We start from the raw sequence: 17,051 nt of genomic DNA, 5'->3' as shown, positions 1-17,051 counted from the left end.
CTTAATTTTGTTAAAAGAGAAAATAGCCACGTGAGCAGAATAAGTTTTCAAGTCAAAGAGACGTGTTTTGATTTTAGCTTCGTACAGTAATTTATCAATACTTTCTGCAGTTGTTAGGAATTGTTAATCATGTAATTACGTAGTCAAGTTGGCATTGGAGATGGTTGCTGACTACCGCCACTATTTGTAGAGGACCTTGTAGACGTATTTGATTCAGTGGTCGATATTTGATCTTTCTATTTGAAGAGACAAATTCAAATCCTTCCATCTCCAAATCAAAATGAAATGTCAAACACCTGTATCTTTCTCATCTCTACTATTCAAAATGGCCTCGACTTTGGTACCAAGTCTTGCGTCTTTAAGCAAACATTTTCTAAATTTTATCTTAGAAATTTTACTCTAATTTTGTCCAATATATCGAAAACGTTAATTTGCATGCTAGATGGAAAATGCTATACCTACTTTAATTTTTTAAACACTTAACTGACATTTCTTTGGAAAATTAGAGAGATATCTAAACACAAATGGCATAATATCAGAACTATGATTTGTAGAAATTTGAAACATCTTCAAGTCAATGATTAATCAGCCAGAATATATGTAGTTAATGTAGTTCTTTTTTTCCAAGTCTTCAAGGGCAGCCGTCAAAGAACACCCAAACTTTACTCTGTGGCAAATGAAAGCGGCTGGGGAATATTCAGAAAATTAAAAAATGGAATGAATGAGTTGTATTTTTTTATTATTTTGTCATATGTGCAGTACAGGGGTTTATATGCACGGGTTTGAAGGCTGTAAAATCAAGAAAGGGTAAGAAAACTAACATTTGCTGTTACAACTCTGTTACTAATGCCTAAAGGACTTAATAGAGAACGTTAACACATTTATTTACATCTTATTAAGCTGCTAGAGAATCAAAGCATCCCACGATAGCAGAGCTGATATATCTCTAACCCTATTTTGACATCTTTTGTTTTACTTTTGTAAGCTGCATAATCTACCTGATTATAAATCATTTTTAAGACTTCTCCTCAGGGTGAGCATGTATATCCAAAATGCTCATCTTGCCACGAAGAAAGCTGAACTGTTTTGGCAGCAAGGCTTTGGTAAAAAATTTGCTAGTTGTGGGTTGGTAGATACATACTTTGGATTTATTATTCCAACAAGCACTTTTTCTCTGATGAAGAGATAGTCGATCTTAATATGCTTGGTTTTTTTATGAAACGTAGGATTCTTACTTATATGTATTGCTGATTGATTGTCACAATAGAAGCCTATAGCTGTTGTTTGCTTGATTCCAAGATTTTGCAGCAAGAAAATTAGCCACATAGATTCACAACAAGCTGAAGTTATTGTTTTAGAGCATATTTGGCTTGATTTTTTTTAAATTTAAAAACTATTATAAAGCTTTTATGAAAAATAATAACTTTTAAAATTAAACTAAAGTTGTTGAGTAAATTTACTTTTTATAAGCTTTTTTTATAGATAAATTGTTTGGCAAAACAATTTATATAAACTCTAAGTTTAGTTAAAATTACCATAAAAGGTATTTAATAAATAACTTTTTATTAATCACGAATTTTTTTATTCAAAATAAAAAAATTAATTTTATTTTTTATCTATTTAAAATAAATTTTTGAAAATATTAAAAGGATTTTTATATAACATAAAGTTTATAATTAATAATAAATCATAAAAAAGAGTTTCACAAATAATTTATAAGTAACACATAATTCATAAATAATTTTTTATTGAATACTAATAAATAAATAAAATCAAATAAAAAAAATTGAATCAAATAAAAAAAATGAGAGATGAAAGAAAGCAGTGAGTCGACTACTGGAACTCTTAACCCTAACAATGGAGGACAACTCAAAAAAGAAGAAGAGTAGTCAAAGGTGGTAGTAATAATTCAGGAAAATCATATTTAGCTATTGATGCCCTTACTAACAAAGTTCACCTCCATGAATAATATTATCCCAACAACCATTATCAACAAATATTATCTCAACTTTCATCTAATCTATCTCAACAACCATTGACCTATTTAATTAATTATTTCAATTATAATCGTCAAATATTATATACACCATAAAGAAGTTAAGAATAAATAAATATCACATAATTGTCATATCGAACAGAGAAATATCAACTAATAAAGAGAGTTTTCAAAGTACAAAAAAACGATAGAAAATAAAATGAAAAACAAAATAAAAAGAAAAAAATAATATCTGAATGTAGTTTTGAATTTTGTATCTTTTTTTTTTTAATTTTTGTAAGAACAAAAAAAAAACCTTAGAATGATGATTTACAAAAAGGAAGAGAGGAGAGGAAGATCGATAGGGAGAAAGGTAAGGAGTATATTTTGAGAGGAGGATCTTTTTGGAAAAAAAATAACTCTCCTAATAAGCTAGCGTGTTTTTTAAAAAAAAAAAAGAAGAGAAAGCTCCTAATTAGAGCTTTTTTTTAAGATTTTTTTCATATTTTATTCTTTAAAAAAAAAGTTACTTTTTTTTAAAAGCTTTTTACAAAATCTTGTTTGGCTCAGCTTCTACTTTTAAGCAGTAAATAAGCTAAAAATAAATCAAGTCAAATAGACACTTAGACTCAGCCTCAGTAGAGCTTCTAGCTACGACACTTTGTTTCTTGGACTTCCAGTTGATTAGAGAATTGCCAAGAAACATAGCATATCCAATGACAGACTTCTTGGTGTTACAACACCCTGCCCAATCACCATCAACATAGACTTTCAACTATAATGAAGAATTTGCAAGCAATAAAATTCCCTATCCTGGTGCAGCTTTAAAGTATTTTAATATCTTATATGCAGCTTGTAGGTGAGTATCTCCTGGTTTCTCCATGAACTTCAATAAAGTTTGCACTACAAAAGTGATATTAGGCCTAGCAAAAGTTAGATAAATGAGCTTGCTGACAAATTACCTATATTTACTAGGATTTGATATTTGCTCTGTATCATTAGCCTTTGTCAACTTGTAGCTATAATCAACTGGGATTGTAATAGGCATACACCGTAGCATTCCATGTTCATTCAATAAGTCTAGAACATATTTTCTTTGGCACAAAAGAATTCCTTTATTCAATCTTGCTATTTCCAAGCCTAGGAAATACTTTGGTGTTCCTAGGTCTTTAAGTTTAAAGCTTTTCTCCAAGTAAGTTTATACATATAATAATAAAAAATTAAAAATTAAAAAATTGACAAGTGACGACCACCACCATCCCGTCACCACTTTGGCTCTGTCACTGACTAGTGAGCTATAACATCCTTATTTGGATAGAAAGGGGACAACTATATATAGGAAGTTAGTTGGTGCAAATGGGATTTAGATGAAATTCAAGAAACCGATAAAAGTGACTTTAAGGTGAGTCTTTTAATAGACGCTATATTTAAGAGATGCAAAAATATCCTCATTTATTAAAAATAATTACAATATTACCCTCTTAAAAAATATATACCTTCTATGATAATTTTAACAAAAATTATAACTTATAAAAAAAAATTTACCAAACAACTTTAGCTTAATTTTAAAAACTATTATTTTTCATAAGAGCTTCATAATAGCTTTTAAGTTAGAAAAAAACCAAACCAAACAGGCTCTTATTACACCTCCACCACTTGGTATGCAAAAGAGGAGTTATACGAATAGCTTTAAAAATGCAATAAAGCTAACGTCTAACTTCATCTTTGCACTTTAAAAGAGTAGGCTGCTAGATACACTCAAGAGTTTACAAAATTGTTCAACCTTAAAGTTTACTTTCTGCAACAAGTAGATTATAAAGAATTTAGCTTCTTTTAATAAATGATGGGAACTCAAGTGTTTATGTTTATTTTAAGAACATAACATTTCTATCTCTGTTGGTTTTTCTAGCTCTTGTCTTATTTGTTTTTGGTGTGTCAAAATAGTTGGCAACAAGTCTTTTATATAGGTTTGCAAATGTCTCTTTTCAAGAACAAAATCCTTTTATCAAGGCACCTTTTTTTCTTAAAGATACCTTTGCATTTTGCTAGACGTAATACTTGGATAAATGTATTATTTCAATAATCACCTTATGAAAAGAGAATTATTCATTCCATAATACATAATTTTTGAGCTACAATATGAAAAGATGAAAAGATAATTTTTCATATTCAAGCTTTTCATAACTTTTCAATTTAGAGATGTTTTTTCAATATATTACTTTACCAAGAGATAACTATTCACATAATAACCCACCTACAATCCAATAGTTACATTATGTTACATTATGTGACATAACCTTTTATTTTGAAAATATATCAACAAAGTCTTGGTAAGATAAGGGTCTCATGAATTAACTTGGCAACTATTGTTGAATTGAGATGGATGTTGAACGGTGATTGTTGCAGCGGTCGATGGGCAAGGCCAATTTTGAGATGAGGCCACCTAAGCAAGGGCTTTAAGTCTCAAATTTTCATAGGTTCCATAAATTTATAATAATTATATAATTAATTATATTAAAAATATATAAAAAATAAAATAATAAATAAAATGTTTACCTATTCTCTCATGCCAAATAAATATTTATTTTCTCTCACTTCCACATCCATATTCATTCTCAACTATTTATCTCATTTTTAATTAAAATATGTAAAAGTTAAAATAATTAATAAAATGACATATTCTCTCACTTTCTTAATTATGTATATGACAAATTTCAATTTTTTATCACTTTTAAATCCTCATAATACTGTTAATTCTTAACTATTTTTTTTATTCTCCATCAACAAAACATAATATGTATTTAATGATCTCTAACCATTATTTTATATATATATATATATAACTAATTTTTTTTCAAGTTATAATATTCATTTACGAGTTTTCTTTCCTCATTTTTCCTTAACTTCAATTAAAAAAAATCTTATTTTCTTAATATCAATAAAAAAAACCTCATTTAAATATTTAATTGTAGACCTAAGGTTATTGAGCCGTCCCTGTCTATGGATAGAAACTATAATCAAGTCGAGATAAATACCATATGGAAGTGAGGCATGTAGCTAGTTTTCTATGTTACGCTTCATTTCTATTTTATTTTTTTTATTTGGACATTTGACTTTTACTTTTTGAAAATGAGAATATATATCTCAATCATTGCGCCTAAATAATTGTACTAACCAACGACTCCAATAATACATTAATTAGTAGTTGCAAGACAGCAATTTTCCACAAGGTTTGTTGAAATCGTGACGGAAACCAAAAGGACAAAAAGGAAAAGAGAAAGAAACAGAAACAAATTTTTATTTTACAACTTGTTTAGACAAAGATGATTTTCTGTCTCGCCAACTCCATTAAAGACTCGATGCAGAAAATTAAAAAAGGCAAATCTAGCTAGTGGTGCCATGACTAGTGAAGCAGTCCATGCAGGTCTTGCTTCACTAGAATTATCATTCATGTTTTCCCTGTTTTACTTATTCACCCATTATTAGATAGCAATGAACATCACTAGCTATATGGAATACTAGGAGCTTTGGAAACACAATAATCAAGTCCATGCATTGCCCATAAAAATAGATTGTAAAAGAAAAATAAAGACAAGTTAATGTAAACTGAAATCAACAAATATATATATATATATATATATATATATATATATATATATAAGCTCCAAATTAATGATGATGGCTCTCCCTTTAATTGGCAATGTTAACATTTTTGCACAATTCCATAACCCAATAGCTATAAATACGACAAACAACATTCAAAGTTTTGAAGCCAGCTTCTCTTGCCAATGCCTCAAATTCCTGTTTTGTTCTCTCCTTTGCACCAGGGAACATGTGCAACACACTCACGTCAAGCTCAAAGGTAATCTTCGTCACAATGTCAGTCATGGGGAATTCTGGTGTTAAAGATTCCACGATCACCACTTTGCCATTCTCTGGTAATGCTTCAAAGCAATTCTTCAATAGCTTTAAGCATTGTTCATCGCCCCAATCATGAAGTATCCACTGCAAAATTTTTACAGGAAAAAAAAAAAACTGTTTTTTTGTCTACAAAGAACCAAATTTATTTATGATTGTAAATATAGACATAAACAACAAATTATTGGAATCACTTGTTTCAGGTAATTAAACAAATTGTTAGTGTACTAACCTTCATGAAAATCACTTCTCCTTTAGGAACTTTGCTGAACATGTCTCCTCCAACATGCTCCACTCCTAAAATTGAGAAAGAAAATCAATATAAGTTTAAGTGGAAACTAAATTTTGATCATACCCTTTTTTACCATTTCTTAAAATTTTTTGAAATAAAAAAAATGGGAATTTTTACTTGAAATAATAAGGTATGACTAAAAAGAAAAAGAAAATACCAAGATATATAGATTGAATTAGAAGTGGCTAGCTAGAATTACCTGGTATGAGGGGTGCATCTCTAATGACATGGGGCAAATCAAAGTTAGTACCCTTAATTTGTGGGTACTTGGAAACTAGAAGATTAAGGTTTGCACCCACTCCACCACCAACATCAACTACCTGGCTCAAGCCCTCAAATCCCTTGTAAGTTTCCAGGACTTTTTTCATGACCATGCTGGTGAGATTGCTCATTGAAGCATTGAACATGCTACTCACTTTATCATCTTTTGCAGCCAGTTCAAACAAATGCATCCCATGTACCTTCATGAATGGTAACACACCCTCCAATGTTGCTTCTTTCAAGTGATACCTATGTGAAAAATCGCAAAAAAATAAAATAAAATTAATTAACTTAGGAAATAGATGCATAATATTCAACTTAAGCTTAACTTAACAGTCATTATTATTTTTCTACTAAAAAAAATTGTAAGGTTAAGATTCAAATCTCCTTTTGGAATACTCGTAAACTGACAACAGATAAAGATGAATATTGGAAAAGAAAGAGAAACAACTGACCAACACTCCATATAAAATTTTTCCAAAGACACTCTGAGGGTAGGAACAAGAGAATTTCCTTCTTGATTTCGGACGAAATATTTGCCAACTGGTCCTAGGCCATATAATCTTTGAGCATATTCATCTCTTCCTGCAACAAGTTTACATGTTAAAATAGAGTGACTAGCAAGAAGGCGAAGAAGGCGATCGACTATGGTTGGGGCATCTGGGTTTTGTGTAGGAAGACGAGAGGCAATCTCAGTAGGAGAAAGCATGCTATTGCTAGCGGTTGCTGCTGCCATGATCTCTAACAAATCAAGATCTATGGCAGCTTTCAATACCAGAGGAAGTGTTGGAGCTGTAGCTATGCGCAGTGCCAGCAAGAAATCCATCTCGTTTTGTGACATTTTTTGTTGGTCTGGTAGTGAATCCATGTTGCCTGAATATCTTGCTGGGGAGATGGGTTTCCGTCTAAAGGTCTTAGCTCTTGAGTCTTAGCTATATATTTTTAGGTGGCATATATGGTATTGATATGATCAATTATATTATCAGAATTTTAATAAATAGACATCACCTTACCATGTGATTACCATGTTTGATAAAAAAAATATTATCTTGGGATTGTCAGTATCATGGATGATCACTGATTACCATGTTGGATAAAAAAAATATTATCTTGGGCATGTCAGTATCATGGATGATCAATGAGAATGCAATTCTCATCGAAAATGGTTGGAAAGTTACAATTTTTTGCTTCCGTGTTTTAGCCCAAGCCCTTCTCCTTCTTCTTCTTCTTCTTCTCTTCGCCCCCAAAAGCCCTAGCCGCTGCAGCTGGTCGCCGCACTTGTGCTATTAATCTCTACCATTCATTTTCAGACTCTGACTGATTGCTGTTGGAATTATATTCAGATGAGCAAACTGAAAATGGGTTTTAGAAACAGATTACAGATTTTTGCAGACATGTAATGCAGGGGTTTTTTTTTTTTTTTGACATGTAATGGAGGGTTCTTTTATCATCTGAACACTGGTAGCTCAAAATCTGCACATTTACCCCTTTAATGATGAAAATTTCCGAAAAAACATTGATGTAATGCTCCAGGTCCTGGGATTGAGCTGTGGGTTTAACTTCCACAGCAAACCGATCAGCTGCTTCAAGAGGTTGGCTTTGTGGGTTTGGGACAGGGGAGAGATGGAAAGCAAAGAACGAAAGAGTGAAGAGGAACAGAGCGGAAATTAAAAATCAATTGAAGTCAAGTGATTCAAAATTTCAAATTACGTAATTTTGTTGGGTGATATATTTGGGTTGGCTCTGTATGCCGAGGTTGCCACGCTTGTATGCTCTGTTAATCATGGTGTTTGAGGTTTTCTGGGTGTCCAGGGTACATGGCCAGTTCCTCTGACTAGAGGCTGACTAATTTTATTTATTCTTGAGTATTTTTTTACGAGATTGCATAGTTATTAGTATAACATAAAAATTATAATTACAATTGAAATAATTTTTTAATATATCAATTTATATTTTCATATGCAAGAGTAATTTTGTAAATTAAAAATATATTTTCAACAAATTACTTCTAAACTAAATAATACAATGTTATCTTACTAAAATTTTAATTATTATCTTTTCATACATACCCATCACTACAATATTATCCCAACAATCATTTTACTACTAATTACATTCTATTGAAAGTTGCTTTATTATTTATTTTTATATTTTATGACTATTTGGTATATTTAAGATATCATAAAGTATAAAGCACAAAAATTGCTATATATGGTATACTAAAATGCATAAATATAAACATAAAGAATCACGCACTAGTAAAGAATTCTCTATGACCTTATTAATTGATACATGATCCCCTGTCTGAAGAGTAAAGTTCGAATCCCCTTTCCCTTAATTATAAAAAAAAAAATTCTCTATAGCCATGCCTTGTATAATATTAATTCATATCTTATACAAAGTACAATTAACTATATATTCCTTCCATCCTTCTTTATTTGCCCCTTTTTCTATTATAAACGATATTAAGAAAAAAATACAAACTGAATTCAACCTAATGATTCTATTTCTTTCTGATAAAAGCATCATCATCATCATGAGACGATGAAATATGAACAAAAAGAGGCCCTTCTGCTGTTGAACCTGAGAATGCAAAGAGCATGGTCATGAGAACTCTTTGAATGATCAGTATCTCAGTAAACTCAAAGGAAAATGAAGTATGGTGCCTCAAACTTGAAACCTCAGAATGCTATTTTAATGGAAAATGTGTTTATAGAGACATGATTTCAATGAAAATGTGTTTTTGAAAACGATTTTAATGCTAATTTATGACCAAAAAATAAAGAAACTAGTCGAGTTTCATGAACGAGTTCAAAAGAGCTTTATCCTTGGCTTTATCTTTTACCTTAATCCACTGTGGGCAAATGAAGTGTAGCATTAATAAGCTTTGAAATTCTGCAATAATCACAAAAGCCAGAAATATCAATGTCAAAGCAAGAATTTACTGGAACAGCTAAGAGGGAAATCATGCATTCTAATCTTAGACTGCCTAAATTTTAGCATAAAAAGGCTTAATTTGGTTTGCAGGGTTTAAAATGATAGGTTCCCAAGGTACATTAGGTATCATTTTCATTATCTCAAATTACTTAAGAATTTCAGGATCTGTATTCTGCAGCTAATGTAACTGGAGCTATTTGGGGAGTTAAGGCTTTCATTTTAAAGTGGGTGGTAACCTGGTTTTCTCAATTTCATCTTATATATTGCCTTTGCTTAAAGTTGCATTGATGAAAAATTTTTATCATTCAAATCTGATAGACTTTTGTTTTTTATTAAGTTATATGCACAAATAAAAGTTACAATTACAATTAAGTATTGCATTTCGTATAAGAAATTATTGAAATAAACCAAACAGTCTGATCAACCAACCAGTTAGTTGGATCAAAACTCACACATGGTGGGATTTGAATCTGGCATCTCAAGATTTTAGGGTCTCCACAATGCCACCGAGAAAATATCTCATTCACAATAGACTTTTGATATATGTGCTTTCTAATTTATGTTTCAAAATTCGTTTTGTTGAATATTAAAACTAAACTGCAAAATTTGTTTTGAATGAGGGCAAAGTAGTTCAATTGCAAGTTGCTGAGGGTTTCTCACAGAGGCATATGCACAACAATGGTTATAGGAAGCCACTTTGCCAGAGAAAGCTTCTAGTTAGACCATCACTTTAATCAGGCTGGGGAAAGCAGAGTGGACTGGAATTTTTAAGAAATGCAAGGAAAGTTTTTGAAAAACTTACCTGTTCTTTGAACAGCTGCTGTATGGTGGTGTTGTGGCTGCCCTCCGTATGCCCTTCAGCTTCATCTTCTGTCACTTGCACTTTTTGCAACTTTGGTGTACTTAACTCTCCCTTCGAGAAAATCTTCATATTTGGGCACTGCATCACAATTAGTTGTTCTAATGATGGGAAGACAAGGTCACAGCTTTCCAAGCAGAAGCATTCCAGGTTTGGTAGACAATTAAGTTCCAAATATTTCAATTGGGTGAAAACGATTCCATCCTTCATTTCCTCACCCACACATGCAACAATATTTTCTACCATTTTGCAATCTGTTATACTCATTCTGGTTAACTGCATCAAGCTTTTAGCTGTTGAGTGTGTTACCAAATTTATGAACCCATGACATTTTGATACTTCCAATGTCATAAGGTTTTGGAAAGATGCTGAAGATGGTGCTAAATTCTTCAATTCATCACATTCCACAACTTCTAAAATTCTCAGCTTTTGGATGATTGGTCCAGGTTGGAATCCTTCCTCCCAAAGATGCATCAGCTCAGGAAGGTTAAACAGTTTTAATTCAGTTAAGCACTGAAATGTCCACGCATGTTTTTCCTCACCAGCAAGCCCTTCACATTGGAATATCTTGTCAAAAGAAGCATCACGTACATCAAGTTTTTCAAGACTCTTTAACGATCTGAAGAATCGAGATAGCAAGGTAGCTGATTGCTTAGGGAACCCTCTGAGCACAAGAACTTTTAGTTTTCTGAAATACTCTGCCGGGACTTGTCCCTGCCATATCTCCTTCATCATTTCCTTTCTAACCAACGTCAATTCTTCTAGGCTAGGGAATGTAACCTGTGTATTGAAAAACATGTTCAATAAAAACGATGCAGAGGAACTATCTAAAGGATGTAAAAATTGTATTCAACCTCCATTAAGTATCCAGCCACATTTACATCTGATACATCCTCTTGCAATGTTAAATTATCAATTAATTTTGTACATGAAGCAGAATTGAGTAACTCTTCTTCATTCTAGCATACACCAGAAGTTGAGGAAAGGTAGGCAAATGAAAGTTATCCTAATATGCTAGAAACCAATGGGCTATCATTGTGAGAAAATGGTTATTTAACATCCATCATGTTGGCAAGCCGAATATAAGACCTTACATTATGAAATCATAATTGATTTGGAATCCACTACACATATAAAACTGGCTTTTCAAAACTAGCACATCTTAAATTGAAGTTTATTGGGTCATACCTTATTGACCCAAAACAAGGGTTGTTGAAGTGGGAATTCGAATTGGGTCTTTCCTTGGATTTCTTTCAAGCTCGGATACTCTAAAGCAAATATCTCCACTTTGTCACATTCTACCACCTCCATTCTTTCCAATAATGGCCATTCTGTAGAATGTAACCTTGGGTAAAAACTCTTTAATTTTGGTAGCTTAGTCAATTGTAAGGACCTCGCTTGAGGAAATGCCAACTTTGTGATTGCTTCTAGCTCAGTCGATTGAGTGGCTTTTGCAGCACATGATTCATGAGCACGGAGTCCCTGAGATTCAAATATTTCTTCTAGAGAATCACATTTGAATATGTTTAATGTCTTTAGTCTCCGAAGTCTTTCCAGCATGCTAAATGGAAAAACATTCAGTAACTTCTCACAGAAGCCCAAATAAAAATCATTTAATTTGCAAAAGGAATCCAAATAAAGTTGGTCATGCCATATCTTTTCCAAGCTAGCCATCCTATAAATTGTCAAATTCCTTAGCATAGGAAGTGCCACCTACATAAATTTGATTGCAATTATAATTGAGCATATATTCAAAGATATTGTACAAGGAAAAGCTAAGTAAATACCAAATTTAGAATGCTAGGAAAGCAAGAACCTATAAATAGAAAATTCCTAATTATTTAAAAAGGGGATTAAAAGAAGAGGAGATAAGTGATAAATGAATCAACCTTTTCATCAAAAAGAATTAGTATGTCAGTACAGATGTTCTCCTTTGATTTGTTCTTCCTTACTTCTTTTTTGATTGTTGTGCCTGCACCCAGGAAGCCCGAGACAAACATCTTCAAACAAGGGCAGCTTCCTAGAAACAACTCACTTAGAGAAGAGAATTCAATTAAACTTTCAGAGCAGAATCTTGTGAGCTTGGGAAGGTTGTTAAGTGACAGTCTCTCTAGTTTAGGGAACATCATCTTGCTTACTTTTTCTTCTTCTGCAACTACTACTTCTTCCATCATCTCACAATTAGCAATCTCAACTATTTTGAGTTGCACTAAACTTTGAACCATAGAAGATGAAAAAAGACATTTCAAATTGCCACAGCCAGTCACAATGAAAGTCGTTAAATTTTGAACAGTAGAACAATTAGCTGGAAAACAGCACATATGCCATATTTTCTCAACGTTGATTGAGTACAGGTACAACTTCTCCAAATTCGGAAACACATCCTGATGATAAAATTGATATCAGATAATGAATACAATAATAAAAGAAAAAACACAAGACATAACATGATTCAATTTTTGTGACCTACATCCATAGGAAAAATTAGTAAAGAGCTACACAACTATATATAAAAGAAATCAATGTCAGGCTATTATTAAGCCCCTAAAACTCAATCTGATTTATTGGCATTTTTCGAAGTTTTCACATGTTATTGGTTATTTAGTTGTTAGTTTCAACCTTCATTAATCCTTCTTTCAAAATAACTTTTGCACCCTTTTCAATTTCCTTTTAAAATATCAATAATTGATTTTTTTTTCTTCACCTAAAACTATTTTATAATTAATCAATAAATCACCTTACACAATTTTTAAGATTAATAAAATTTTAATCAAATTCGATTATGGATTAGTAATCAAATAATTTGTACTATTAAATAAATCACCTCAACAAGTACCTTTTCGTTGAAAAGCGTCCTTTCCTTAGACCTTGTGTCAATAGTTGATTGTGATCTTCCATGTTCAGATGTTAAAAGTTTTTCCTCTCTTGAGCAGAAGTGAAGGAAATTCGACAGATAAACGAGTGTCAAGGACCGTAGTTGACAGAACAATGCTTCATTATCTTCAATGTTTACCTCTCTTTCCTCAGCAACAATCTCTGTGATGTTCTCACAGTCAGTTACTTCAATTTCCTGAAGTTGGAAAATCTTTCTGGCTGTGGACAGTGAGAAGAAGTTGTTCAATCTATCACAACGTGCAACCTTTATGATTTTTAGTCTGCTAAAAGATTCTGCTACAATTTCACCATGACATATCTTCTCCAAATTAATCATATTTTGAAGAGATAATGACTCCAAGATAGGAAATGCTTTGCAAGGAACCCACTCCACAGAGTTAATGATATGTTCCATTGTTGGACTATTTTGGACATGGAGATACTTCAATTGAGGAAAGCCTTCAGCATCTAACTCATAAAGTACATTCTTTATATCTTTCACTTCATCTAGATACAGATCTTCAGTTTTCTTTAGTAAGGTTTTGATTTCATGATCCAAATGAAAGCTCGAATTTAACTTGAGCTTCAATGTTCTTGAGGTTTTCCTCTCACTAGACCAATACCACATATCTCCAATCAAAATCTTGTATCTTTTCAACTTTCCAGAGAACAACTTCATTGGCACAATTTGGACATTCCGAATATGTACATCCAAAGAGGTCAACCTAGATAAATGCTTCAATTCGACAAGACTAGCATTGCCCTCAATGTCCCATTCAGTGAAGCTCCTCTCCAAACATAGTTCTTCTAATCCAGACAAACTTGAAAATACTCCTGATGGAATCAATTTCAGTCTGGGATTATTACCCAAATCTAACATCCTTAGCCGAGACAACTGCCCAATTTCCCTTGGCAGCTGTTTAATACTACATTCTCGAAGGCTAAGGATTTCAATTGTCTTGAGCTCTCCAACAATAGCTATGTTTTCAAAACTACTTCGATCCAGACACAATGTACGGACATTTGCTAAGAGACTAACTGACGAGGGTAGTGATGAAAAGCACACACCAGTCAAATCCAAGACTTCCAACTTTCTCATCCCTGTGAAAAAATTGTCCCGAATTTTCAGAGTAGGAAAAACATTACAAATGTAAAAAAACTGTAGTTGTGGACATTCCAGCTCTTTAGGAAGCTCGATAAAATGGTTGTGAGACAATGACATGAAAATGCAGTTATTTAGCATATCCATAGGAGGCCATTCTTTTGGTGCAACTTCATTTCTTAATGAAAAACCATGCTGCTCCCTGAATGCAATTGATAGTGCAACATCTCGAACAACTTCATGCACTGAGAAAACATCCTCAAAAAAACTGTCAATCAACAAGCAAGAAGATTTCAGTTGATGGACCAATGAGTATGCTCTGTCTCGTGCTTCTTCAATTGTATTTACACCTTGAAATAAACCCAAACCCACGCCATATTTCACCAAGTCACTAATAGGAGTGTCAGCACACAGTAAACTACACAGCAAGAAAGTTGACTTAAGTTCCTGACTTTCCAAATGACTGTAACTCAGCTCTATAGCCGAATAAATTGGTGCTGGTATCCCAGTGAAATTTCTTGGGGAAGGCGTTCTTAGTTGCTGCAAGGCATCTCTCCATTGAAACAGACCCTTATTTCTCAAAGCCCTTGCAACTGTTACTATGGCAATTGGCAGTCCTGCACATTTCTTAGCAACTTCAATTGCTGTGGAATACAAGTCCGGACTTTCATTGACACTATCACCAGCCATCTTATTAAACAGGTTCCAGGCTTCCTTTTCTTCTAAAACCCCAACAGGAAAATTATTCCTAGAATCCATCATGGACAAAACATTGAGATCTCTAGAAGTCAACAAAATTTTGCATCCCACATGTTCACCTCCACAAGGAATTCCAACTGCCTCCAGATCCAGTCTTGCCCAAAGATCATCCAAAATAACAAGAACCTTGTTCTCTTTCTTCAGCCTCTCACGTAGCTGATCCGCTCTCACAGAGATAGTCTTTGCATCAAATTCCAGACCTAACCTATCTCCAATCTGTTGTTGAATTTCTGCTATCTCTGCATTTTGTGTTACAAATGCCATCACCACAGTATCAAATAAATTTTTTTCCTTAGCTTGCCCTGCAACATGTCTTGCTAACGTAGTCTTTCCTACGCCACCCATTCCATACACCCCTACAATGTTGACACTAGAATCTTTCAAAGCCTCCATAACCCCGTCGAATACATGCCTCCTTGACTCAAAGTCCTCGAAACCTTCAACATAGGTGGACATTATCTCCTGGGGAGCTGGACGGTACGACACCGAAACTGAGTTGAATTTCTCAGCTTCATTCAGAAGTTCAACAATGGCCTCGCTCTCCTTCTCTGCTCTCTTACACAGCTGATAACGAGTCTTCAAATTAGGACACAACCCAATTAAACACTTGTTCTTGGCTTTGTCTGCATCCTCATCTTGATCTCGATCGCTAAGCTTTTTGTTGACCCGAGTCAACCATGTTTCCACATCCTGCTCAATCTCTTCCCCTCTTCTTTTCGCTTCTTCAACTGAATGACGCACCCTTTCTCTTGCATCCTTCAGCTTCCCAACCCCAATTCTCAAACTTTCTACCTTGCCTTCATGCTTGAAAATGTAACCAATTTGGTTTTTGATTGGAACAACCGCGTACTCGGAAGTTTTAGCCGCAACGGAAATGCAGATCTCCATTTCTCTTTTATGTTCTTTTTGGTATTTTGTACTAGATGTGAAGCAAACCAAATTACCAAACCCCCCCCCCAACAAGACAAAAAAAAAAACAAGAACAACAACAGGAATAACAGAGTAATTGCTGTAGAAAGAAGAAGGATTACAAGAAGAAACGCAACGGTGAAAGCAGATGCCACAAGGGTATTCAAAAGTGTACCTCCATGTATAGATTCAGCTCTATGATTTGTTTGAGACTTGAAGAGCAAAGATGAAGGTCTTCGAAACAGTGTGGAAAGAGTGGTTTTTCTGATGTAAGGACTGATCGGACTTTATTTATAATTATAAAATATATAAAGAATTTACATATAAAATATATATAATATTTATCTTTTTATTTATATAATTATATCTTTCCACATAAATCATTAAATTAAAAACAAAATATCCTAACACTTTTTTATCAAAATTATAGAAGATTCATAAATTTGAGAAATTGACACTTCATCTTAAAAAAATACCTATTACTAAATACATAAATCTAACTTAGTCAATTATTAATATTTTCGTTAATTTACTGAAATGATAATATTTTTTTCAACAATTTTACCTTTAGACATGTTAAAAATTAAAATACTATATAAAACTTTATTTTTCACTTTTAACTTTTTTTTAAAAAAAAAATCTTATCTTCTTCCCTAACTTGATCTAACCAGATCTAACGCATCGCGCTAGGTAAGGGAGCACGAGAGCTCCCCTCTGAAGGAGCGTAGAGCTCCTTTTCAGTGAGAGCCAAGTTTGGCAATGCCAGATATGGCACTCCTCAGCGTCAAAGAATGTCAAATCTGGCCACGGGATAACCAGTTAACGTAAGAGAGCGTTGTCGACCGATCAAATTGTTTAAAAAAAAAGTTAAAAGAAAGAAGAAAGATATTTTAATTTTTTTTGTTTTTTTAATTAATGATATTAAAGTTTTTGAGATAGGGGGTTTATTGTTTAAATTAATAAATTTTTATATAATTTTAATTAAAATTTAAAAATTTTGAAATATTTTATTTTTAAATTAATATACGAGGGTTTTAACTTGTAAGTTTTAACCTTCACTACTCAACATAATAAAAATAATAAAATTAACATTCACAAAATGAGATAGTGTAAAACAAGACAATCATTCATCATAAATTATCAAGTTATTAATAAAAAATTATTT

General features: G+C 32.7%; 2 protein-coding genes and 1 long non-coding RNA gene across 4 annotated transcripts; 1 reads left to right on the top strand and 2 right to left on the bottom strand.

The window, feature by feature from the left end:
* Positions 1 to 5,627: 5,627 nt before the first annotated feature.
* LOC18599823 (flavonoid 3'-O-methyltransferase FOMT-like) lies at positions 5,628 to 7,314 on the bottom strand. Its single transcript, XM_018121419.2, has 4 exons — positions 6,902 to 7,314; positions 6,385 to 6,695; positions 6,126 to 6,190; positions 5,628 to 5,980 (listed from the first exon to the last, which is right to left on the bottom strand). Exons 1-4 carry the CDS (start codon positions 7,312 to 7,314, stop codon positions 5,666 to 5,668), a joined length of 1,104 nt encoding a protein of 367 aa, XP_017976908.2. The 3' UTR covers positions 5,628 to 5,665.
* LOC148762944 (uncharacterized) lies at positions 5,896 to 7,628 on the top strand. Its single transcript, XR_016026188.1, has 2 exons — positions 5,896 to 5,982; positions 7,133 to 7,628. It is a non-coding gene; the product is annotated as an uncharacterized LOC148762944 (long non-coding RNA).
* Positions 7,629 to 8,704: 1,076 nt separating this feature from the next.
* LOC18599822 (putative disease resistance protein At4g27220) lies at positions 8,705 to 16,166 on the bottom strand. Of its 2 annotated transcripts, none has more exons than XM_007029971.3 (6): positions 13,079 to 16,166; positions 12,132 to 12,626; positions 11,431 to 11,955; positions 10,186 to 11,022; positions 9,292 to 9,341; positions 8,705 to 9,029 (listed from the first exon to the last, which is right to left on the bottom strand). In XM_007029971.3, the coding sequence occupies exons 1-5, from the start codon at positions 15,863 to 15,865 to the stop codon at positions 9,324 to 9,326; spliced, it is 4,662 nt and encodes a 1,553-aa protein (XP_007030033.3). In that variant the 5' UTR covers positions 15,866 to 16,166; the 3' UTR covers positions 8,705 to 9,029; positions 9,292 to 9,323. The 2 variants fall into 2 exon arrangements, with proteins under 2 accessions (XP_007030033.3, XP_088662903.1); XM_088806777.1 differs by having other exon boundaries at positions 11,431 to 11,724.
* Positions 16,167 to 17,051: the final 885 nt, after the last annotated feature.

Source organism: Theobroma cacao, chromosome 5, assembly GCF_053813885.1.
Source record: "Theobroma cacao isolate CCN51 chromosome 5, ASM5381388v1, whole genome shotgun sequence".
NCBI lineage: Eukaryota > Viridiplantae > Streptophyta > Magnoliopsida > Malvales > Malvaceae > Theobroma > Theobroma cacao.
Note: the sequence above shows the minus strand (reverse complement) of the source record. Positions and strands in the feature narration are given on the sequence as shown.